The sequence below is a fragment of the Branchiostoma floridae genome, chromosome 16, assembly GCF_000003815.2.
Source record: "Branchiostoma floridae strain S238N-H82 chromosome 16, Bfl_VNyyK, whole genome shotgun sequence".
Classification (NCBI taxonomy): Eukaryota; Metazoa; Chordata; class Leptocardii; order Amphioxiformes; family Branchiostomatidae; genus Branchiostoma; species Branchiostoma floridae.
In genome coordinates, this window is record NC_049994.1 from 7,428,205 (window position 1) to 7,454,736 (window position 26,532).

At 43.7% G+C, this 26,532-nt stretch overlaps 1 protein-coding gene across 1 annotated transcript in view; it reads left to right on the forward strand.

Moving 5' to 3' along the window:
• Window positions 1-26,521, forward strand: part of LOC118432715 (collagen alpha-1(I) chain-like) — a gene marked incomplete in the record, with an annotated part of 43,227 nt that extends 16,706 nt beyond the window's left edge. Inside the window, 33 exon segments of the mRNA XM_035844327.1 lie at window positions 328-426; window positions 1,185-1,238; window positions 1,832-1,939; window positions 2,130-2,183; window positions 4,951-4,995; window positions 5,297-5,395; window positions 5,950-6,147; window positions 6,574-6,834; window positions 7,124-7,177; window positions 8,887-8,940; window positions 9,778-9,822; window positions 10,314-10,367; window positions 10,523-10,675; window positions 11,097-11,204; window positions 11,498-11,596; window positions 12,431-12,529; window positions 13,064-13,171; window positions 13,570-13,623; window positions 14,000-14,161; window positions 14,691-14,798; window positions 15,256-15,579; window positions 16,141-16,302; window positions 16,815-16,868; window positions 18,229-18,336; window positions 19,015-19,068; window positions 19,364-19,471; window positions 19,936-19,989; window positions 20,424-20,531; window positions 22,410-22,535; window positions 23,163-23,322; window positions 23,969-24,072; window positions 24,599-24,901; window positions 25,315-26,521. Coding sequence (XP_035700220.1) covers window positions 328-426; window positions 1,185-1,238; window positions 1,832-1,939; window positions 2,130-2,183; window positions 4,951-4,995; window positions 5,297-5,395; window positions 5,950-6,147; window positions 6,574-6,834; window positions 7,124-7,177; window positions 8,887-8,940; window positions 9,778-9,822; window positions 10,314-10,367; window positions 10,523-10,675; window positions 11,097-11,204; window positions 11,498-11,596; window positions 12,431-12,529; window positions 13,064-13,171; window positions 13,570-13,623; window positions 14,000-14,161; window positions 14,691-14,798; window positions 15,256-15,579; window positions 16,141-16,302; window positions 16,815-16,868; window positions 18,229-18,336; window positions 19,015-19,068; window positions 19,364-19,471; window positions 19,936-19,989; window positions 20,424-20,531; window positions 22,410-22,535; window positions 23,163-23,322; window positions 23,969-24,072; window positions 24,599-24,901; window positions 25,315-25,464 — 3,831 coding nt within the window.
• Between the last annotated feature and the right edge of the window lie 11 nt (window positions 26,522-26,532).

Consider the following 26,532-nt stretch of genomic DNA (forward strand, 5'->3'; position numbering starts at 1 on the left):
CTCCGGGAGTCTTGGACACGTCTTGTGCTACCACTCCTCAAAAGAAGTCTTGAGGCCTGACATATATAAGATATTGTTATCAGAGGTCTATGTAGAATGTAAGCTGAACGTTGTATCACGACAGCTTTGTGAAGAGAGATTATTTGCCACCTATAGCTACTTGATGACAGACTCACAAAACAAGTTTGCGTGTTGTAAAGCATTATTGCATATGTCAAATTTGAATATATATTGACACCTGCTAGAGTGAAAGAAATGTCATACAATTTGGGGTAATCACTCGTACCTATCCTGTGTATGTTCCTCACATTTTGCTGATTTGTTCAGGGCCCAATGGGTCCCCGTGGATCTCCCGGACCCCCTGGACTTCCCGGACCCCCTGGCTTTGGTGGACCCCCTGGCGAGCCTGGTGACTCTGGCCCCCCTGTAAGTACATCAAAATGCGTAATTCCATGTACTGAAACCAAAAACACGAACCAGAAAATAAAAATTCGCAGGGAACATCGCTCTTCCTCAGGTTGCACTGACTCGAGACTTTTGTCACGTGACCATCGGTAAACGTGACGTAAGCATTGGGTCAAATGCGACTGGAAGTGTTTAACGAGATGAACTTTATGTCGATATTGTTTTAATTGTACATCTACCGATTGCCACTGTTGTTGTCACTCTCGTCTTGTTTTCTACCATTAGCATTGCTTGTAGTTGTCTCATTTTCATACACAATGTCAGATGAAAATGTAATATATAAGATAATACATGTAGAATTCGAATACATTCTTCTAGGCATTTCATAACTTTACCATTTGAACACGTTTCCGAAGACTCTGTGGTGCGAAAAGACAGACGGCAGTTAAAACAACAGGGAAAACATTTTATGTACACCACGAAAAGTAAAGAGATTCTCGTATGGACAAATTAAACTTCTACAAACAAGACTACATCATAGTACATGCCAGTGCCGTCTGTCTTCCGCAAGATGACACAGAGTAGTGGGAAACTCATCTTCTTTCCATTGTCTGTCTGACCATGTACATACCTGTGTGTGTGTGTACCATGTGTTTAGGGTCCTGGTGGCCCTCGAGGACCCCCGGGTCCCGCTGGCAAGCCTGGCGAAGATGTAAGTAAAATTCCCTGTTTCTTCTTTATGTATTCTACTAGTAACGACTTTACTCCCATGTGTGTAGGGTCCGACTGGCCCACGTGGTCCTCAGGGACCTCCCGGCAAGTCTGGTGAAGACGTGAGTTTTCTTTTTGACTGACTTACGAAGGTTGAACGTAACTCCTTAGCACGATACACGACGTAACTGTACCACGAAACGTTTGATCGAATTGAACGTCACAAAGCACGATTCACAGCATGACTTCACCACAACCTAGTTGCACGTCAACATTGTATTTACGTCACTGTATCGTTACTTTTTTAAATAAAACGGTTACTTTTTGAAATGTGACTGTCACCTAAGCACAACAACCTAGTTGTACGTCAACGTTGTATTTACGTCACAGCACCGTTATTTTTTTTCTTCATATAACCGTTACTTTTGAAAATCTGACGACCAATTGAGCTAGACGAATCATGGCATGATATATTGCACAATTGTACAGCACCGTTGCCACCGTATTTGAATGCACGTAATGAACAACTTCACTGTCGTTTTCTTTGATCAATTTGTACACACATCTTCAGAAGAAGGGGGGATACGTATTGGGGATTTTAATCGTCATCACTTCCTTGTAAGATATACCAAGTTAGACGCGAAAAGCTGACGGAAGATTAGATGAAGTTGTCAAGCCTTCTTGTACTGATGATGTTGTTTCGTGACATCTGCAGGGTTCCTCTGGAAGAGACGGCAAGGCTGGTCCCATCGGCCCACCCGGACCTCAGGGTCCCCGTGGTTTCCCTGGCACACCTGGTATCCCTGGACTGAAGGGACACAGGGTAAGCACTGATATCACTCTTTTCATCTTTGATATAAAATGTATCTCCCGTGCTCGACGTAAAAATGAAATTACATACCTCTTTGGTTAACTAGATACTCTAAATGCGTAAACGGAAAAGCATTGAATGTGTGTACGCTATTGGATAATTTTCGTAACTACATTACGTCTCTTTTTTCCTTTTTGTGCAGGGTTTCCCTGGTCTGGATGGTGCTAAGGGCGAGGGTGGTGCTCCTGGTGAGAAGGTACGTTGAATCACCTACGTCGTACTCTCAGCTAGAATACTGTTTGACACTTCTTCCCAATATCTGAAATCTCAGTGACTGAAAACTGCCTCTGAACGCCAACAATATCGACCAGTAGGAACGCTAACCTAGAAGCCCTGTTCTGTTCGCGTTACTCGTATGATGATGATGATCTAAAACTCATCAAGACGCACGTGAACAATGCTACCATTTAAATAGTGACCATGTCCAAAGGTTGTGTAACTTTAGCTATCAGATTTTCTTCATTTCGTCGTATACACTGACTCTGGTCACCATTGACTTTCACATTGTCAGATATATGAGAACTTTTCTTCCAACCACAGTAGGACTATAGAATAAACTTCCAGAGAAAATGTCTACCATTTGAGAAGGACAGAAGTTGAAATGTGAAGTTAATCATTTCCTCGGCATACTCTGAGTCTGACAGCATTCTGTCTACCATTGGCAATTCAGCTGTTATGCTGTAGAAAGTTGTCTGATGTAGAAAGTTGAGATAAAACAGAACGGGCATAAGAAAGAGAAAGTGAGATAGAAGTTCATTTATCTTCAGCATCTGGAAGGCGTCAGTTGCCCGTGCAATTACCATTCAAACGATGGCTGATATGACCCTCAGGGTAGTATTTAATGAGCGAGAAATTGTGGTTTCAAGCCATGGATGATCGTTTCGCTGCCAGTCGTGTCGCTGACCTGGCAAGTATGCCTATCCACATGCGGAGTTGATAATAGTTATGTAGGTCCCAGATTCTGAAAATCGTTTCTTAGCGGTGACAGAATCGTTCTCAGATGAACCATTGAAGAAGTCCTTTGGTCAGAACCTTCTACATATTCTTCCTTAGACTAGCAAAAAAAAGAGCCAACTGATTCGTTTCAAAATGGTGACAAGCATCAACGATGCTATGTCCAGTTCATTCGAGGACGAGTTGATGGAGGTTAATTTTTAGAATCTCCCTGTCCGATCTGTCTGTTCCGAATTATGTAAAGTCGAAACATACAGCTTTGACTTTGAGTTAATCCACGATAAAGGCGTTGTTGGAAGTAGGTGGTAATCATCTGTGTGCAAGATGAAAGTAAGAGTGCTCCGTGAAAGTTTAAGGTGATCTGTCGGCTTTAAAGGTCGAAGTGGCAGCCGTGAAGAGCCGAAGTGAGAAGTGAGTCTGGCGTTTTCCTTGGGAACGGTCTAAATGTTAGAAGGTACAGATGTGCACCAGATGTTTGGCAGTCTGCCTCGGGAAATAGCTTGCCAACTCAAATCGTCTCGACGAACAGAGGGAAATTCCTCTGGTTTATTTATTCGGGGACAATGGTGGTCTTGGTAGTGTCTGTGTCTCCGGTCTTAGAGCGAAAGAAAACATTACCTTTGACAGTGTAACAGTAAATCTCGTCGGCTAACTCACATCTTCACCAATGGAAGAAATGTGGGGTTACTTTCCCTTTGTATCAAAATTGTCTCATTCTTGCATAGCCTGGATACCAGACACACCACGCTAGACGATAACCTCTTCGGCCAGGAAAGCCACATGCCCCGCTACAAAAGTTAGCACCTTCTCTACAATTTCTATTCGGTCAGACTGCCTCATACATAGTCAGCGCTGAAGGGTGTTCGGTGAAATTGGGGTACTAGTATATTGTCCTTGAGCCGAGGAACTGGTCTGTTTAGGTCCTGGAAACAGTCTGGCTTCCAGGCTAATTCAGACAGGGAGAAACATATAGGTCAACGCTTGGTTGTTAGGCTCCCAAGCAAAGGCGGATCTCAAAAGATCAAACATTTGGCAACTCCAGTGTTTGGTCTACGGTTTGAAGAGCTTTAAGCCGTTGCTCGGAAATTGGGATGAAGTTCCTTCTCTTGGAAACCATCCATGAACCTAGTAGGGGTTGTCTGGATACAGTCAAGCCAAAAAGTCGTTTTCAAACATGTCTTTGTAACGTTGTACTGAAGATGACATGGTTTCGCCCTACCTACTGTTGCAGGTGATGGTGAGCAAGCGAGTGTAAACTCAATGAATGGAGTCGTTGTAGTTGTAATGTATATCTGACCTGAAGTCATACATTCTGAACTACCTGTAGCCAGAGAGGCGTATTGGAGATCACTCTTACTTCATTAAGGGCCCCACTGCATCTTCTCCATACTGTACCTTCTCCATCCTCAAATACTCATTAAGGCTATCATCTTAGCAGGACTTGAGGCAACTTAAGTAAAATGTGAAGGAAAAGTATTCCGCCAAACAAAAGGTTTGGGTTTCAATCAGTTGAAAACCGCTTCCCTTGAGTAGCATTTCTTATCAGTCTTTGGAGAAATTAGCGTACAATAATGAAAGGTTGGCATTCAAAAACTGTTTGCTGCGAATTTGTGAGATGTAGTAACGTTAGACGTTACCATACGGTGAGCAGACCGTATTAATTAAGGCCCCACCCCGGGGCAAATAGTCTGTTTGTCTGAAAACGCTGAAATTCAGTCAGGCGAGTCGGCTACACATGTGGAACCAAGATGGACCGTTGACATATGGCCGTCCGCCGCACCCACACTGAAGCGCGACAGTCGGTGGCTAAACTGGCAAAAATATAATCAAAGTCTTGCTAACAGATTAAAGTACTGACAGAGATGCACCACATAGAGAGTTTAATGCCTGTAATGAAGCAAACAAACTAGGTAACTACTAGTACTTTCAAACCAAGTGTCGGACTTAATATTTTAGTTCAACTTAATGGTTTTCTTCTAGGATCTAAACGTATTTCTTACTCTTTCCAGGGTGAGGCCGGTACTCCCGGTGCAGCTGGATCTCCAGGACCCATGGTGAGTACCTCTACCGGTACATCTACCGGTACATCTACCGGTTCAGCCTCAACTGAAATGTGGCTTTACTGTCCCATACAAAAAGATACAATAATATGCATATTACTAGTATGCATTGTACGTGTCAGTAAGATACCACGTTCTTAAATCACTGTATTTATTACTGATTTATCACCATAAGCTATGATGACAATGATAACTGCAACATTTTATCACCAGAGAGAATTAAAAGGAATTCAAGTTTTTGGCGGCGCCGTCAGGGCGAAGGCATTTATCAACTGTGTTCTATCGTTGTTTGTAGGGTCCCCGCGGTATGTCTGGAGAGCGTGGCCGACCCGGTCCCACTGGTCCCCCCGGACCCGCTGGTGCTGATGGACAATCTGGCTCAAGCGGTCCTCCCGTGAGTATCATTACATCGTACCTACGACGTCTGCTGCGTAGTTGTGAAGCATAACGAAAACCACCTGCATGTTCTCTTCATAGATAACTGCCCCAATATGGAACATGTTGGCATTGGAGTTAAAATATTTCTTTACCTTACATCAAAGTCGAACGTCCTTCCCTTGATGTGTACATTTAGTAGTGAGTTGTCAACTTTCTAATAATGGCCGAATATGTTAGCCTTCCTGAGTTAAAACAGATGTCTATATCCCATATCGTGAAGTCGAACTTGTCGTCCTTTTTGTAGACATCAACAAATAAGTAATCGTTAGTCATCTTGACAATGACCAAAACGTAGTAACTGACATCACATATGAGATGTGATTTCTTTCGTATTTGGTTTCTTTTTAAAGTTAGGGTAATTTCTAGACCCTTATGTTGACAAATTCAAATGAAATTGGCCTTCGATATGATCGTTGACAGTTTGCCCTCATTTGCAGATCCTTGTCATATGTTGACAAACTCAAATGAGCATGGCCTTTAATATGATTTTCAACCTTGTGTCCATTTCAGGGCCCAACTGGACCTACTGGACCACCTGGTTTCCCCGGACGTGCCGGATCTAAGGGAGAGGCTGGTGCCGGCGGTGCTCGCGGTCCCCCCGGTGCCCAGGGAGAGCGTGGTGAGCCCGGCTCACCTGGTCCCTCTGGTATCGCTGGTCTGCAGGGCCCTGCTGGTATCGACGGTATCCCCGGTGCTAAGGGATCTGCTGTAAGTTGTTCTTTTGATTTTCCTTTTTAGGGAATTGCAACAAGAGCATACAATGGGCAGCCCAGGCATCATTGCTAATTTCGTGTGCCTTAAAAATACATCAGATCAACATTCACTGGAATTGAACTTAAAACTTTGCATATTTTTTTTTTGCCATATACACTCGGGAGTTCCAATTTTAGATTAACGTTAACGCAACAATACATATCAAGCTAGTAGATAAACGTAGTACACTGTATAACTGAATATTCATAATGATAAACATAATAAGTATAACACAATATTCACAATAGCTATCATGTACAGCCGGTTTTGTCGAAATTTTCTGTCAATGCTTGTAATTAGTTGTCTTAAGTGGGTGGCGAGAAGTCTGATTTCCTTGATGATTTGTGCTGATTCTTAAGCTTTCGTTCTTACCGTCTCCAGGGTGCTGCTGGTCCACAAGGACCTCCCGGCTTCCCCGGACCCCGTGGCCCACCCGGTAACGCTGGTAGCCCCGGCTCCGTCGGTGCCAAGGGACCACCTGGTGCCCCTGGTCTGCCCGGATTCAAGGGAGATGCTGGCCCCAAGGGAGCTAACGGTGAGCCCGGAGAGATCGGCGCACCTGGACCTGCTGGTGAGGACGGTAAGAGGGGACCCCGTGGTGAGGGCGGCCCACCTGGACCACCTGGACCCAACGGAGAGAGGGTAAACCGCCAGACCTTCCACCATATTTCCTATCTTTTCGTTTTTCCAATCGTCGAACGTTATGGTGGTCATTCAATCTCCTGTTGAAGATGTAGATACTGTAACTTTGTCGAATTTCTTAGTCTTGCCGAGCCATGCCGAAACGCACAAACTTAACAAAGACCGTACGAATCAAGAAGTAAATGCACGAAACATAGACAAGTACATATTTGTTGATGACTTAAATGGTAGATCTTACTTATGATGTGTGATTTTTGGGATGTGTTGGAAATCTTTTGTCGTTTTACAGGGAGGCCCCGGCCCACGTGGTTTCCCAGGCGCTGACGGTGCAGCTGGACCTAAGGTTTCATTGTTTTCTCGATTGTCTTTGTTGTTGTTGTTGTTTACGGTTCTTCTTCTTGTCTGTTGTCTCGACTCTAGGGAGGTCCCGGTCCCGCTGGTTTCCCTGGTTCTGACGGAGGCCCTGGCCCTAAGGTTTTCTTTCTGGCTCATCCTCAAAACATATTTCTCTTATGAAAATAAAAGAAAAATATTGGATTCCTAAAGGCATGCCCTGATCATGAAACAAATCACTCCATTGGATTACAGCATGACGATTTACGTGAAACGTCCAATAGGATTTTACAGTACATTAAATGGCATGAAGGTTGCTTGCTCGCTTGGACGGAAGGCGTGTAACGTTATACGAAAATGGACGTTGTAACATCGCGTCCCTGTAATGTGACTCAACGAAACTTTCTACTTGCATGCTAGATTGTACGTTTACGTATAACAAATGCACGAGCATGTGTTTTTATTTTCTATTTAAAAGCTTGCCTGGTAAAAAAAAATGATTATTTGCTGTCTCCCAAGTGATAATATCCACGGTTGCGTTGCATCTCTCACCACTGCAAAGGGAAGGAAGGTTGTTTTTTTCCCTCTGTTTAAAACTCTGTATAGGGTTAGAACTGACTACAAAATCACATCGTATCCTTCCCTTTCCACTTGTGAGAATGTAACGTGACAATGTAGAATTATTACGGGATCGAAGACATGTGCAGACCACTCCGGCAATAACTCTTTTCAACCTGTGGAGACCAAAATGGACACTACGTCACACACTTTCATGAAATTCCACGCTATAGCAACTTTAAGTCATTGAAAACCACCTTCATGTTACCCATGGGGTGTAGTTTTAAGATTCAGTTCCTTACGTCATGCATATTTTGAAAGCTACCCTCATTTCAACTACGAAACAATAACGCCATGCACGTTTCAACGCCTGCCATTGCATCAATCTTAGGAAACTGACTAACGCATCTTGAAAGATCTAATCAGTATCGCAATACGCCATTTATACGCAACAACTTGCTACCATGCAAATGGTGAAACATTTTATGCCATCGAAGTCATGCCATCATGCCATAGCATTTTATAGGTGTGTACCCAACATGTGAAGGAGCACCCGTGGTGCTAGGAGATGGACCAGTTTAAACTTTCACTTTTTCATCAGCTGATATTTCTCCAGCGTTCTCTTTCTTCTGTCTGTCGTGAATATTTCCTGCGTTTCACCTTTCACTGGCGTTTTGTCATATGTTGTCATGTTCATAGTTTCAATGCATGCAATTTTAATGTCATATATTCATATATATTCATATATATTCATATTTCACATTTATTTTTTTTAAGTCGTAGTATCGGAAATTTCTACTCATAATGTTCCGATGCAATGACTGATGTTACAGACATGACCAAATCCTCAACTGTCTTTTGGGTGAAATCTCCCAATGGAAAAATTTTACCGTTGATATTCGAACATATGAAAAATTAAATTGTTACGCACTAAAATAAAAACTTGGTGAGAAACTTTCACAATCCAGCCGCCATCTTTCTTATGTTCGAGAAAAAGTAGTCACGTGATCTGAGAGTCAAAGGTCACCGCGGTCACGTGACACGACACAGTTCTTGATTTGGTCTTATAGGTCTGATTTCATGCTGCCATTTGCTCTAATAAATGACTCCATGCCCATCATACCCATTGCCATGCATCACAACCATTGTCTTCACAAACAGGGTGCACCCGGAGCAAGAGGACCCCCCGGCGGCGAAGGACAGAAGGGTGCTGCCGTAAGTGGTCTATATGTGGTCTAAGATCCCAGTCGTAGTAGTGAGCAAATGTGTGAAGGGATGTTTTGGTTGATTTTTCACCAACCAATAGGGTGAAGCTGGTGCTCGTGGTCCCCCCGGTGCTCAGGGTGGTCCTGGCCCCTCTGTAAGTATCATGATGCCGGCAACCATGCGGGGCATCCTTACACTCACCAATTCGTCTATCTTAGGTTAAACTCGCATCATCAAGGCCACGACGTCCTGAATTAATTCCTCATCGAACGCTTTCTTAAAGTCATTGGCTAAATCTTGAATCGATGTTTGTAAAGAAAAGGAATTACTTAACGTTTTACAAATTGAAAGAGATCATTTATTTGCTCCTTAATATGTAGTTGTAAGATGTTATGTGAAGAAAATGCTGTGCTTTTACTAGCTGTTGTGATGCATTTATGTAGTATAGTACTGTGTTGAAGTAAGTTATGTTGACTATTGTAATCGTTAACTTCTCGATCTTAAATCATGAACAACAGTACGTTGTTTTCTAGTATAACTTGACCTGTTTACTACATGATGTTGACTCTTTGTTTATATTATGATGTGTACAATGCACGGATCTCAGAATTTCAGGGTGACATAACCTGTGTTTATATGAGATTGGCATTCGACAATGACGTTGAAATGTTGACGACGATTTTTGCTTCCAACGATTAAACATGACCGGTGTTACCGACTTAGGGCGAGCCGGGCAGGCCTGGTGAGCAAGGTTTACCTGGACCTAGAGTAAGTGGTGGCTTCTTTGTTTGACTGCACGTTTGCTCCCCCTACTGACTCTATGTCGAAATGCATGTATTGTTTTAGGGAGAGCCTGGTAGGCCCGGAGAACAGGGTCTCCCTGGTCCTACGGTGAGTAGTTGTATGTCACTTGGGTCCTGCAATGACGCTAACCCATTAATGGTGACTCAGCAGAAACCTAGCTCAACCCCCCTCTCCAACTGGCTCATAAAGTGGCTTACATTTGGATCATTACAACTACTCGCTGTGTTAATTTAATTGTGTTTTTTTTACAGCTATAACGTTATACTTGTAAACACTGCGTTAAGATCTGTCGCTTATAAGTACATGATGCTTTTTCTTGTAATGATAGTAAGAAGCTATGCTAAGATGCTGTCTGTAACTTTACTGGTCGACAAAAAGATGTAACTTATGATAACTTACATTAACTTGTGCCTTACGCTTTTTCCATACACTTTTGTATGTAGATAACAGATGCTAAAGAGAGATAATTTGCTTATTATATATTACTGTAAACGTTGTGCAGTTAATGTTGTATTCCTCGATAACATGTTGGTAAAGTCTCATCCTAATGACGTGTTTAAATGTTGCACCCATGATAGGGTCTGACTGGACGTCCTGGAGCTGACGGCAAGACTGGATCAACTGGCCCCAACGTAAGTATACTTCCAGGTCGTTCACTTTACACTCGTCCTTTTGCTGTGGTCCATTTCTCTGCAAGAGTTGCTTTCGACTACGAATAACGCGTATGTTTATACGCTATTTGTGATGGTGATGATGATGATGAAGATGGTATCTACCTACCCATTAGGGACCTCCCGGTGAGGACGGTCGTCCCGGACCCCCTGGCCCCCAGGGTGCTCGTGGTCTCCCCGGAGTCATGGGCTTCCCCGGACCCAAGGGCGCCAACGGAGAGGGTGGCAAAGACGGCAAGGACGGAGAGCCTGGTTCTCAGGGACCAAGGGTAAGGAAAAATGTCCTCGCTCATCATCTAGATAAACCTCCATTGTTCATTCTTCACCTACCCTAGTGGGCTCTGTTTTCCGTTCTATATTCTTAAAAACAGGATCAATTTGCTTATGAGTCTATTGATTCATTGTCTGGTAGCACGGGGAGTATTTTGTAGTGTTTGTTAAATCTTCGTCTTCTCTAGTGGGTTCTATTTTTGTTCATTGCTCTTAAAAATAGGATCAATTTGCTCATGATTATTTGCCATTGCCTGGGAGAGCGAGGAGTATTTTGTGGTATAGGTGAGCAGGTAACTTTTCTCCTGGTTGAACTAGGAGTATTTTGTGGTATATGTGAGCTAACTTTTCGCCTGGTAGAGCTAGGGGTATTTTGTGGTATATATGAGCTAACTTTTCGCCCATTTTACCCCCGGACAGGGAGAGCCCGGTAAGGACGGAGAGGTCGGCCCCTCTGGACCCCCCGGACCCGTCGGCGAGGCAGGCGAGCGTGGAGAGCCCGGACCAACTGGACCTCCTGGATTCCAAGTACGTCATCTTCAAGTGTAGAAGACTTGCAGATTCATATTCCTGTTTCCAATGATGCCTTCTATGGTTTCGCACGGTCTTGGAGAAGAGAAAAAATTGTTGGAAGCGTTACCACATTGACACAGCGTTAAACAAGATAGTAGCCGGGGAACGGGTGCACACAGGGCATACGGCGGCGGCGTTCGTGTCGAATCAAAGATTTACCGATAGGTTCCCTTAAGGGCGGAACAACACTATTACTCTATAATAACTCTTCTTTCACGTTGTAACCGCTACTTTTTATGTGTTGCTAGGGAATGCCCGGCCCTGGCGGACCCCCCGGTGAGGCTGGTAAGAACGGAGACCCTGGCACCCCCGGAGAGGCCGGACCACCCGGTCAATCTGGCCCACGCGTGAGTAATACCCACCCCCTTCCATCCTCCATCCTCCCATTTCCCCTAATGAACGCTCCCTCACGCCCGCTCCCCTCGACGAATTAATGAGCACCCCCTTAACAACTGTAAGATGGCATCAGAACGACGAAGACTTCTGTCATTGCAGTATTTTAGTCCTCATCTATTCTTGTCAAACCGCAATGCATTGATGTAATGTACTTCATTTTCCGCATGCCATTTCCTTGCAATAGTTCGTAGTTTTCCATCTATGCTGGAGTAAGTACATTTGTGCACAGACATACCTTGCTGCCATCAATGCAACTATCATGAGTCATCAAAGGCCTCCCGCATTTTGCTACATCTTTCGATGCATGATGCGACATGGACAACAAACAAAAGCAACAAACATCATCTGCGTCACCCAAATGCTCTGCCAATCGACCACGACAAGAAATGTCATGGACTAAGCATGCGCACAACGTTCCATGCTCTTTGCCTTTCCTGGAAAATTAAACCACCAGCAGTTAAAGAAATGAACATGCAACCTGACATCACTGCATTTCATTCCAAATGCGAATTTTTCTTCTTTTCGAATCCGTTGAATTTGAACTTTCGCTGGAATTTTCGACTGAACCGTACAAAGCAACCGACGGTGTTCTGGCCTGTTCTCTCCGCCGGTTTCGACTACTAGGGCGAGCGCGGCGAGCCTGGCCAACGCGGGTCCGCGGGCCCGGCCGGCCCACCCGGTCCTCGTGGATCCAGTGGTCCCGCAGGTTCTGATGGTGCAGCGGTATGTCTCTATTTCTCTATGTATTGTTAGCTAACGTAACAACCAAACGTCGTACCTTTTAGGGAGAGAGAGGCTTCCCAGGAGAGCGTGGATCCGTCGGCCCTGCTGGGGCTCCCGGCCCACGTGGTCCCAACGGTCCCGCTGGTAGTGACGGTGCTGCGGTAGGTTACTCCGTCTCTCACGGTACTTCCTTACAGGTGCCGGACTGAAGCCCAGTCTCTACCGGGAGAAGTATTTCGTATCTCCGGACATATGCACAGTATACTAGCACTGAGATGTACATGTGTATGATACATATCCACATATACAGGCGGTCTGACTCTGTCACTAAATATTTGGATATACACACGAATGGAAGAGAGAATGTAACATAGACGTGCATGAGAAGTATATCTACATATACAGGTGATATGATTCTGTCTCATAATATCTGGCCATGAATACGTATGGGGAGATATAGACTACACGTTTCTAGAAGAGCGAATGTTTTACACAGATAAAATCAAGTGTCTATGTCTCAAAGATGTATACACAGAATTCATTGTTTAAGTCGTCAGTTAGCATATACTATTCTACGTGTAGTTGTAACAATAAAGGTACCATTGTGTTGATTGTATGATGTTTAGATAGTCGGTATTCCTTATTTTGTCTCCAAGCCGACCATTTCTGATGACTACTTACCTTGCTGCCTATAGGGTGCTCCTGGTGAGAAGGGACCTCCCGGCGGAGTCGGACCCCCCGGTCTTCAGGGTATGCCTGGTGCTCAAGGATCTCCTGGTGTTGGTGGCGCTAAGGGTGACCGTGTAAGTTCTCCTAACTATGTCCCTATGGGTGCAAAAGATTATCGACAAATTTTCCTATTGTGTTTCCTAATTCGGTTATGTCAAATACGTTATGTCGCTTATGATGGAAGTAAGAGAACAGTTACAGTAAAAGAAGCCTTGTTGCCAACAGGATGGGTCACCAGTAGTCAACATGACCCCAATACCGTGACCATTATATCTTATTGTTAGATATTAGGGCTTTGTTCAATCTAACACAAAAGAAACACACCGATGTCTGATTCACTGCACTGACTTTCCGGAATACAGAAGCGTGATGACGTCAGAAGTGAATCAAAGGTGGCAGGAAGACGAAATCTACATGTACTACCGTTAATGTCGTGTGTTCTGTTGATAATGGTATGCATCTCTTATTCCAGGGTGACTCTGGTGGACGTGGTCCTGAGGGTGCTCCCGGAAAGGAAGGTGCACGTGTAAGTAAAGCTTCAATACGTTCATCCGGAGCAAGTTGTAAGCAAATTCTTTTAAAATGTTAGTAACTGTAGATGATGTCGAGGAGCCCCTGAAGTAGTAACTGGTAAATCCTATGTTAGCCAAATGCACACTAAACGCGTAATATGTTTATCCAGAGCGAGACGTCAGCAGATTCATGTTAAGTGTCAGTAGCTTTGTGGATGCTGTTGAGCTGGTCCTCAAGTAGTAACTGTGGACCAAGTGAACATTGAATGTGTTACGTGGAAATAGGTGATATAGTCTGTGTAACACAAACGATGTTGGGAGGGCTGCTATAAGCGAGATTCCATCAGGCTAGAGATGATCTAACCGATGTCTTTCTCGACATTTCTTCAGGGTCCTCCCGGCCCTGTAGGCCCCATGGGTCCCTCAGGTGCTAACGGCGACAAGGGTGATCCCGGCGCAGCTGGTCCCATCGGTGCAACTGGTTCTCGTGGTGCTCCAGGCGAGCGTGGACAGCCCGGCCCCGCCGGACCCGCTGGCTTCCCCGGCCCACCTGTAAGTCTTCCCCTTAATGCTGAAACATTAGATAGATTTATAGGATATACACTTTTACCGTTTTAACAGTTTTCACCCTTGTAATATGCATGGTTTTGCAAATAGATACATGATTTCACAATGGATATCTAAACCGTCAAGTTATGCCTAAGTAGTTTGATTTGAATCTGATATCAATTAATAAAGCGTGAGGTGAAAGATTAATATCAAAGACCACTAACCGCACTCGAAGTTAATTATACAGTTAATATCATACGCCGTTAAGCTGAATTTGATATTGAGGAATGTGGCGATAGATGAAGATCAAAGACTAGTAAACTGTTTTCTTTATCGTAGTTAACAATCGCTGTTAAACTGTTGATTTTATATCATCGCAAACGTACAACGTTTTTTATGTTCCCATGTACGGTTGTCTGATCTGAATTTGATCTTGAGCCGAGGAATTGAGGATAGATCAATGTTAAGAGTCGTCCTAGAACGGTTCAGTTTATTTCATTGCAAACGTTAACGTTTTTATGTTCCCATGTAGGGTAACGACGGCGCCCCTGGTGAGAAGGGTGAGCAAGGAGATTCTGGACCCAAGGGTGACGGTGGTGCTCCTGGAGCCCAGGGTGCCGCTGGACCCGTCGGACCTCCCGTATGTATACGCTGTCAATCAAGGCTTTTAGTCAGCAGGTGTAGAGGCATGTGAAAAGTCGACTGCCGCTATCAATTTAAAAACAAACGCGTTATGTAGGCGTATCTTGTAGATTTCAATTCACTTAACGTCTGAAATACGCGCAAATGCGTGGAATGAGCAAAGTAATCGCAACTCAACTAAAGATGGGAGTTCTCACACCTATTGGACTAAAGACATTTTGGACATCCTAAAAGGAGGAAGACCTCGATGGCTTCCAGAGTCACTCCTCTAACGTCAAGAGGAGAAGAATAGGAACGAATACGTGCAATACTACTAGTAAACTCTCATTGAGCATACGAGACCACGCACACGACATCATGCGGTCATTTGATAAACTGCGTTAGAGCTGGACTAAGTCATACAGTTTGTGTGTAGTTTGTTACCATCCTAACGACATTGTTTTTTTCCACTCTAGGGACCTGCTGGTGTGCCTGGCAGGAAGGGTGCTCGTGGTGAGAAGGGACCGGACGGTGCCGTTGGCTTCCCCGGTGCCCCTGGCCGTGTCGGACCCCCCGGCCCAACTGGACCTTCCGGTAACGCTGGTACCCCTGGCAACCCTGGCAAGGATGGAGAGAAGGGTATCCGTGGAGAGCCTGGTCAGGCTGGCCGCCCTGGTGATTCTGGTCCTCCTGGCCCACCTGGTCCCGAGGGATCCAAGGGTGACGTCGGTTCTGATGGTCCATCCGGTCCACCTGGACCTCCCGGTCCCCAGGGTCTTGCTGGATCAAGGGGTATCGTGGTAAGTTACATCAACCCTAGTTCTTTGTTCTTTGATCACATACGTTTTGTGATCGTCGTAAACGATAAATTAGTGCATTGTATGGGACAGCAATACATGCATGTTTCCTGCAAAGTTAAGCTGTCATGCCACACTAAAGGCTTCCTTAGATTCGTGTCGTTGGTTGATTCTGTTTTGTCTCAGCCTACATGAAACTCCTACAGTGACATCAAAATCGTACGATGATCACAGCGGCGGCTGACACGACGTATGTGACCGATCCCTACGTCGTGAAATCACCTTTTGACTTTGGCTTTTTGTTCAGGCTTTGACTTTTCGTACGATATACTTTCATGGACGGGGTCAAAAAGGGCGTTAGCAAACAACTCTTTGCAACAATTGTACTGATTGTGTTATTTTCTCCAATGTCAATTGGCTGGGATGGAACCTTCTGAAATTTTTGTCGACATTCATCGTAGACATTATACTATATGCTTTTAAGATTCATGTATGGCAGTCTGCAATAATATTAAGGAGTTAAAAGGAGTTTCAGCACTAAAAGAGAGTTGTTGCTTCCTGTAGGGTCTACCCGGAACTCGTGGTGAGCGTGGTTTCCCTGGCCCCCCTGGTGCTGCTGGCGAGCCCGGCAAGCCTGGTAACGCTGGACCTTCTGGTGACCGCGGCAACCCCGGACCTCCCGGCCCGCAGGGCATGATGGGTCCACCTGGCGAGGCTGGTCCTGAGGTAACAACAACATATGAACAGGAAAAACTTAACTGCGTTGTCATAGCAGTGACCGTTTGGCTGATTCCTAAGCAGTTCATGCGTGAATAATAGTTTCAACTCTTGCGCTGATGAAAGTGAAATGATAGAACTTCCCCCTTCTTTAGTCTAAATTTATGAGTACTTAAAACAATGCATTCAATGACGAACATGTTTGCGTCCCATGTTCAATATTTTCGTGAATCAGTTGAAACACTTCTTCATCGTCAAGCATTCAGCAGATTAGCCTACAAAATAATCATATGTGTATGTCTGATCTTTGAATTTCGAATTTTTTACTCGTGGTATTGGTTTATCTTATGATGCAGCTTTAAAATAGACAAGTGGAACGTTGTTGCTTATTGGTAATTATGGTTTGAAAGACTTGTAAAATATTGCTGAAAAAGATACTTTGATGTTGTAATATAATCACTCGCACATTACGCTGATGTTTCCCATTTTCAGCGAACAAACGTTGTTGTATACTTTTGTAGGGTCCCACAGGAAACACTGGTCCACCTGGATTGCCTGGCGCTCAGGGAGAGAAGGTAACGTGTCACACGTGTTCACATGTCTGGATTTTATGTTTTGTAGGGTCCCGCTGGTAACGATGGCGCTCCGGGCGCCGCAGGCAGGCCCGGTGAAAAGGTAAAAAAAACCGCAAAACAAAACAAACAAAAAACAACAACATTTAAACAACCATCTCATCCCATGTCATGTATGTCGTTCTCATTATGGCATGCAGAAGAAGGTTAAATTGAAATTCATAACGGTCATTTTGGATTCAAATATTGGGATAAAACGAGCGCGATGTAAGATGCACTTTTTCTTAAGTTTCCATCCTGGCACTTTCACTCTTCACTTTCATTTTCACTCAAACTTGTAGGTATTTGTAATGTAAAAAGTAAATGATACAGTTCCATGTTTAATGTCTTGTTGTGTATTGCCTGACTAACGGTTTAGGAATTTAAATGCTTAACGGCATGACTAGTTCGACTCAAAATATAGAACTTCATCTTTAGGGTCATATTATCACTACCATAGTAACAGTAGAACACGACACACGTAGGATACTAGTAATATTTTTAGTCTACTTTAAATTATGTTCAAACATTTTGACTAATGCACGCTACATTTGTTAAACGGTTAATACTAATGCATGCGTTTTCTGTTACGTTATGTTTTTGTTGACGTGTATTGATTATATATGTAGTTTTGTTAACGTAACGTTTGTTTGAGTACTGTTAACGTAACGTTTGTTTGAATACTGGTAACGTAAAATGTTGCCTCGTGATGACTTGTATGTTGTCTATGCCTCAATGAATATTCTAACAAGTTTTGTCCACAACTTAAGTTTTTTTTAATGACTACTTGTAGTGCGCGTAGAACGTATGTAACGTATGTAACGAACGTAAACAAGCTTATGTTGTTACGGTGTATTTGCAAGATACCTTTAATCGTGTTGTCTAGTAAGAAACGTTTTTGCTATCGTTGTTGTAAGTTGTAACGTTTGTGTTAATGTGATTGTTCGTTACGTTACTGTCCTTCGGTGTAGATGTATAAATCAACAATCTACTAAATACGGTTGGCTGAAAGCTACCAAAAGATCCAAATTAGAGATACTGACATTTCTTATTATCCTTACTTCTACTTTCTATCAAAAGTCTTGCGCGTTTTCTTTGCTTGAGCTCGAGTTTCCCCAGCTTGAAATATCTGATCTCTCGTGAGTTCTGAAAAATGGCTGCCCGTGACACCGCCTGCCACCAATGCGTCACCAGAGAGCCAAAGGAGCTGCCATCTTACCAAGAATAGTTTCGAATTGATCTCGGTTTTTCTTTCCTGTGAGTTGGATCCGCAATTTCTCTAAGTGTAGGTTTCTTTTGTACTCACCATGTATTGAATCTACAGGGTAACCGAGGTAACCCCGGTCCCAACGGTCCCGCTGGAATCCCCGGCCCTCTCGGCCCACCTGGCCCCGCTGGATCCGCAGGCAAGCAGGGAGATCGCGGTGATACTGTAAGTCTAGTCTACCGACAAACGTATCTATTCTTCTCTTGACCATTGTTTCTATTCGCACGGGAACCGTAGGGACAAAGGGGTAACGCTGGTCAACCAGGCCCCGGCGGCCTGCCTGGTGCACAAGGCCCGCCCGGCCCGGCCGGTTCTCCCGGCTCGAACGGAGACCGTGGTAACAGTGTAAGTAGAAGACAGTTTGGATTGGCACAACCCGAAACTCATTTCACCACGTGGCTGCAAAGAGACATCGGCAAAGTCCACATCAGCAAAGTCCACATCCACCACCCTTACTCCCTACCCTGATCTCCAGACATAAATAATATCTCCAAGTAGATCTTTCGGTTGGCACTAGATACTGTTTTACTGTTTCTTGCCCATGGATAGTGTCTTCCCAACCGACAGATTTGACAAGAGATCAAAGATATACCCATGTACATTATCTTGCTACAGAACCATTTTTCATGTTTTGCCATACATGAATAAAGTTAAAATCAATCATCATTTCCTCATGAATGCTACAAGACTTCATTTTTCGAAGAAAAAAAGAGAAAATGTTGCTCCTCATCACAAACGTTGCAATTTCATGGTTAGCTCTAATGTAAATATGCTGATTTCTATGATTTTTTTGTCATAAAAAGGTAATGTTCCTGCTAACTTTCCTTTTTTTACTTTCTCTAGGGTCCCCCCGGTCCATCTGGTCCTACTGGTGCTATGGGTCCCCGTGGTCCAGCTGTAAGTATATGTATCTTTTCATACTGGCAAAAATGTTAATTCGTTATGACGAATGCGTAACATACTATTATCTGACCCGCTGAAGTTGTGATATTTGAATTTGTCTTGATGTATGCTGACTCTGAATCTTAACTTACATCTGAACTTAATATGCATCGGCCACAAGTGTTAAAATCAAAGCATCAATGTATGTTAAAATCATGTTCCTTCATTCAAAGATGGCGTTGCTTTTGACTTACCCCGTTCTGCGATGTTTCGTTATGCTCACCACAATCTATGACGTGTTGTTTCCCAGGGTCCTTCTGGTGCACCTGGTGCTAAGGGTGAGTCTGGAGAGGCAGGAGAGCGTGGTCCCAAGGGACACCGCGGATTCGCTGGTCTGCAAGGTCTTCCCGGTCCCCCCGTAAGTAGTAGTAGTAGTAGCAGTAGTAGCCGTAAGTAATAATAGTGTTAGTAGCCGTAAGTAAAAGTTGTAATTGTAGTAGTAGTCGAGACAACCCGTAAGTTACATACATTTAAAAAAGCGGCGTTGCACTACAAAATCTACCAATAGATTCATCTAACGTAAAGTAGGACTTCTTCCGACTACCATGGTCTTCACATCGGTAGAAACAGACTACGGCGGTTTAAGTATTGGAGACTGGAATCCTTCGTTTTAAAATAGATATGGGTAACCATGCATAACCATATATTGGTGTCAATTCACCCTCCAATATAACATAAAGGCTAGGTCTCGGTTGGGAGTGCTTTCTTATTGCTGTTGCTATAGGTAAAATTCTTACCGGTTGTGTGTCCGCAACTGTACAAGAACTATGCGGCTTAACTACAGAAGACGTGCCTAACCGTTCTCTCTTTTGTATGTTCCAGGGTCAGCCCGGTGACCAAGGTGCAACTGGTCCCGCCGGTCCCGCTGGACAGAGAGTAAGTGACCATAGACACACATACAACACATAGTGAGAACACTGACAACAGTAACTGAACAACACACGAACAAATCAATCACAGGTTTAATTTACTGAGAAAAAAATCAAGACATTCTTTGAGTCTCGAAACACGGAAATTTATGCTCAATATAATAGCATCTGTTACTACAAGTAAAAGTATTTACCCATTTGAAGCATTTCCTTGGTAAAACATATGTAACAACCTAACTGGTGTCCGACACAACAAATTAGACCTACCTGGATGTCCTAGTTAGACTTTGCAAATGCAAACCCAAACACGTTAACCAAGTCTCGTCCCAAAAGCAACGACTTGATATCCCTAAATGCCCTGTTTTAAGAGCAACGGATATAGGTTACCCCGCGGTTAACGGTGAATAGGTGTTAAAGGTGTCCCCCTTTTTTGTCCTGTAGGGTTCTCCTGGAGGTCGTGGTCCCGCTGGTCCACCTGGTAACGATGGTAAGAGCGGTCCCGCTGGTATGATGGGTCCACGTGGTCGTCCCGGTGAAGCTGGTCCCGCTGTAAGTATCTCTATATCTCTGTCTTATATGCGATCCCACCGTCTTCTCTTGTAGATAGGGCTGTGTACCTAATGTCTGTACCATTTCAATTTGGTACGGTACAGGTCCTGATCTAAAAGTCTGGTTACTGGTATACCTATTTATGTATACTTGTACACTTATACATATTTCTGGCCTGAACGTCTGGTTATTGGCATACCTATTCATAAACCTGATTGAAGTAAGCACTGGCCGATACATCTCTTGTACCTGTACCATTTCAATTTGTTACGGTACAGGTCCTGACCTAAACGTCTAGTATACCTATGCATAACTAAAGCACATGTTGATATCATTTTTGTTGCAAAGTATAGGGTAAACCCCAAACCCTGAAAACTCAAGAAAATTTTAACAAACTGTAAAATAATCCAAATACCATTGATATCATGATGGTCGAAGCTGTTCCTTAATTGCTGTGCGTGTACCTGTACCTGAATTGATTTAGGTATATAGCCCTATTTGTAAAGCACTCTTAAAGGGTGGGATCGATAGTTTGTTACAAATCTCGATGTTGACCCGATTTTAATGGACTATTATGAATCTATTCGTTCTATAAGCATGTATAAGCAATTTTCGTTCTTATCGCCATTGTGGTAATATATCAGCATGTTCAGATCGTTATAGAAACGTCTTTACACAACTTTGATTTTGATATGTTAATATTTTAAGTTTCCTTCTATCTAGCGAACTAGAAGACCACTTAAATCTCTTTTATGTAAGAATAAAACAAAATGTTCATGATATGTTTTTATTGATAAGTATTATGAATTGTTCTGCTGGGGAAGACGACCATTTGGCTTTACTTAAGCCCCCTATATCTTATTTGCATAACATGCGAGAAGTCCTGGACAGGAGGTGCTTGTAATAGGCCCCCATGTGTGTTGTACGCACGTGTTATGTTCGGAAGGCTGTGTCTCACTAACTAACTCACCATAATCAGTTTCAGGTTGCACGTATTAACAAATATTTTAATGCATAATTGCTTTGTATTTTACAGGCTTGACGATTAATTGCTTTTGTTTTACATTTGTTTTTGTTTTATTTTGTCAGCGACTTAGATGACGTTGAACGATAATGTTTGTTTTTCATACTGCTATTTTGTACTTAATTCACGTTTTGTTGTCTTGCTTTGTTTTGTTTTAATACCAACTTATTTTTGCCTGTTCTCCCAAATATAGAGACAAAAGTCGTTGTTGAAAGAAAAATGGCGACTCTACTACGTACTTTATCACTGACACAAATTGTAGTTTTTTCTTCTAACTACTTGTTGTTTTTTAACGTTCCAGTTTAGTATGGAGCCCTTTAATTCTATTGAAAACGTAGATCCTTCTTGCGAAAGCAAAATGGGAGAATTCCACTTCCTAACTCAATGTCAAGTTGGTTTGCACTTCGTCGCATTGCAGGCTTAAAACATTGAGTTAGGAGACCTGTCTTGGCGCCGACAGCTAGCTAACAGCCTTTGGTATAACACCGACCACCTCCTAGTTTACAGACGTCCACACTAGGCGAAGCTTACCTAACTGATGGCATGACAACACGTACAACCACCCAACCCCAGCCTCTCGTACGTTCACGTTTGTGTCGACGGTACGTAACCTCGCCGTTAGCGTCGGGCAGCCTGACAGGGATATCTTTAACACTGAGCGCCCTCTATCCTAGGGTCCAGATGGTCCACGTGGTCCCCCTGGCCCGCCCGGTCCTCCAGGTCCGCCCGCAGCTCCCCTGCAAATGCCACAAAGAAAAGTGACGACCCGCTTTAACCCCCAGACAGGACAATTCCAAGAGGTATGGTGATAAACCGCGATTTCTTACTTTTGTACCGTACGTAACATTTTACAGGGTATGCCCGGCCCCCCTGGTCCTCCCGGTCCCCCCGGACCCGCAGGCGATCCCGGTGGCTTCCCCGCCTCCGCATTCATGGGCCAACGTGCCAAGGGCCCAGATCCACTCGCCGGCTATTACAGAGTAGGTCTCCCCTTCGCTACTAAAGGATAAGGAATCTTTACTTTCTAACAGCTTTCTGCTGTGTTAGATAGTAATGAGCATACATTATTGTACACCAGTGGTAAGTGGCATGTGATTATATATACTTCCATTTGCTAAAGCCCTAACATTTTCTTCGACAAGTCACTTCTAACAGCTTAAATTTTAGAAATGGATTCCTGTAAGTATTTTTTACTCCATTTTCCTTTAAAGAATCCCCGCTTTCCCTTACCTACATCTTGAGGTTAGAGCTTTGCATGGTGAACTGCAGTATCATAAAGAGGGATCCAAATTCGTAGTCAGCGCAGGAAACTAGCCCTGCCGTGGGAGTGGGGGCCACTACTCTTCACTTATTTGCTCTTTCTTTGTTGATGAATTAGTGAACTTAACAGTATCAACGCTTATGGGAAAATAGATTGTGTTACATGCTTAATTCGCTTTTGGCAATATATCTATATGAGCTTTGTAATCTAGAGTAAGATAATTTACAATTACGCAATTTTAAGAGTTATCAAAAGCTACGAATGTGCATGGTTAGTGTTGTAAGGTGTACGTATGATTTGGCTAGTTCTAATCGATGTTTTCTATACCCCCCACCCCAACGTCTAGGATGCCCCTGGCGACGGCAAGGGTGCCGACCCCAAGGTTGCCGACGCTCTGGAGGCCATCAGCGCACAGATCGAGTCACTCAAGAAGCCCACTGGCACCAGGAAGAACCCAGCCAGGACTTGCCGCGATCTTGCTCTCTGCCACCCAACATGGCCATCTGGTGAGAACAATGCTTTACTCAAAAGCAAGACATAAAGTTACAGTATATAGGACAATTCTCTAGCCCTTGATAACAGCTAGCAACGTCTGCCGTGATCTTACTCTCTGTCACCCAACATGGCCATCTGGTGAGACCAACGTATAAGATGCTTTGTTTACAAGCTAGACATCAAATTACAGTATAGGACAATACCCTAGCCCTTGATAATAGCAAGCAAAGTAGGTTCGACTTACTATTCCTCCAAAAACATAAGTCAAGCAAAGCGTTTCCGTCTTCCTCTTCTTCCAAAAAAGAAGTCAAACCCAACCTCTTGATATAACAAATACTAGTTTTTGAGCAGCCACAGATTTGAAGATTTTTATGTTACGTGATGTCCGTCCCCTATGGTTCTACCGTGTACTTGCAACTAAATTTGAGCAAAGAACTTGCAAAGAAACTTTCAATGATAACTTACTAGTATTACTCTAAAACCTGCGCATGTGGCAAAATGTCCAAGGTGTAGCCAGGCCTTCCTCCGTGGCAAATTATTCTCCCAATAATAGCCAGCGTAGTCAGCCTGGTAGAGACTAACAAAGATAGCTGCTTTGACATTTTCTCGTGTTTGTATCTGTCTGTGACTGACAAAGTGTTCTCCGCTTCCCTACAGGTAACTACTGGATCGATCCTAACCAGGGATGCACCGTTGATGCTATCGAGGTATGGTGCGACATGAAGACATACGAGACCTGTGTCTACCCCAAGCCAGCCAAGGTGAGAGCTAATGTCATTGTTCTTGTCGTAACTGGTAGCAGCTTACAGCTGCTTGTTTCAAACCCTGTAAAGTGCATCGCTGTTGGGGCTCCACTTGTCTTCCAGGAGGCTAGCAAGCACGCTAGCAGCCCCATATCTTTATAACTACAAAGCATACCCTACTATTTGAACATCAAGGTACCAGTCACTCCGTAAGGTTAACAACATCCATCTTACTACTAGTATATGGGTGGATGAAAACGTAGTCCTATGGCCGCACCTGGGACAATAACCGTCCGTCGTATTGGGGTCACCTTAGTTAGCACCGAATGGCAGCCGTTCCAGAACCTTGCGATTTAACCGAGCTCAGCCTCGCAATTCAGTCCCTGGCTGCGAAGAAAAAGTAGTTGTCCCACTCAACAACAGTAGCCAACAATCACGTTGAATAATGGCGTTGAAATCACAGCGTTGACGGGTTGCGACATGTACTTTTAACTTTGAATTGAGTCATGTTTGGTGACAGTCTGGCTTCCTCTATCGCTCGCAGGTACCAAGGGGAGCATGGTACAAGGGCCCGAGCAAGCACGTCTGGTTCGGCGACAGCATGAAGGGCGGCTACCACTTCACCTACACCGCCGACGAGATCCAGATGCAGTTCCTGAGGTTGTCCAGCACCGGCGCTCGCCAGAACATCACCTACCAGTGCAAGAACTCTGTAGCGTACTACGATGCCTACAACAGCAACTACAAGAAGGCCCTCAAGATCATGGGCAACGACGAGACCGAGTTGTCGGCCGAGGGAGCCAGGAAATTCCAATACGATGTAAACCTAAAGGAAGATGGATGCCAGGTCAGTTATTTGTTGATTAATTACTCCACTTCAAAGTTATCACATCACATATGTACCTCATATTTTATCAATAGATTTGATAGGATATTTCCGTACTCAAAGCAGAACGCTTACCTACAAGTTGTCAATTTGTCATCTTATAATTCTCAAGTTAAGATTAACGGAAAGAAGCAAAAGGTGAAAGTTGCCGGGTAAATGGTATCGGCCCCCGTCTCGGTCGAGGGAGGCTTGATTTTTGATTGATACAGATTTTTACGATGGAATATATTTTTTAGTAGGCAACTATGTTGGAATCTCTTATTTGTTCAATAGGCAACGTGGAGATACATGAAACTCAACTTTCCTTAATGTGTCTTATTTTTCACGTGGTGATACGTGAAACTCAACTTTCCTTTGTGTGTCTTATTTTGCAGAGTGCCGCACCAGGAAAATGGTCGCAGACAGTCATGGAATACAAAACAAAGAAGACGACGCGGCTGCCGTTTATCGACATTGCACCTTACGACATCGGCAGACCAGACCAAGAATTCGGCGTGGAAATTGGCCCGGTCTGCTTCAAGTAGAGAACTCACCAACATTTCTATTTTTAACTGTTCTATTTTTGTATCGGAGCGCTTTTCTCATTTTTGGGTATTCTATCGGATCGCCAAGATAGTGATTTCTAAAGTCGTGGGAGGATTTTAATCTTTAAGGACACTCTGGAGCCTTAACATTGGCGTAGATTTTTTTTTGTACAGTTAGAATATAGCAGAGTGCCACGGAGTCGCTCTTGAGCTATCAAATAAATTTGCAAGGAACGGGTTCACAAAGAAAGACTAAGAGGCGAGATGGTGCTATCAAGTGAGCATAAGTCTATTTTATAGTTCAAGAGCACTTTTGTACATAAAGAGTCTTGTTGAAGACTGTTTTTGTAGTGTGATTTTACAGCTAACGCTGCAATAGCGTGCACGATATGTACACCAGCGACCACAGGTGAGATGCGAAACGAAACTTGAAAGAAATCCAAGGTACCACCAAGAAAGATTCTAGTCATCTTTTTCTCCTCGTAGGAGACATATTTTCGCCAAACCTGTGGCCGCTGCTTGGAAGACAAAATTCAGGGTCCAAAAAATAATCGGTGCTAACATTCCCAACACTATGGTGCTTTGACTCCTTACCTCAAATATCGGGGAAAAAACTAAGCTTCACCCCCTTAGTTTGCGATGAAAAATAAACTTAAATGAAAGGGCCTCCATACTATACCCAAAACTGCACGTAGAAGTCCGGGACGATATGGGCTTGCTTGGGATCTTTTTTTGCGTTTGTCCTTTTTTGTTTTTGGGGTATGATAGACACATAGTTTTTCGTAGAATTAGGTCCAATATTCCATTTCGGTACCGATGCAATATTGGGCTTAGTAGTTAAATAGGTGCTAATAGAGTATGTGTAATGAGTGTTATGATTTTGATTGTTCTTTTTTTGGAATCCATAAATAGGACGTCTGTAATGAGGACCCTTTCCTAGATTATGTTAAGACATATCCATGATTGTAATTATACTTGAGATATTTTGTGAAGCCCAGGACTTTCTACATGCAGCCCGTGAGGAAGGAAAAAATAAAGCCTTTTGCAAGAAGTTGCACTTTTGGCTCC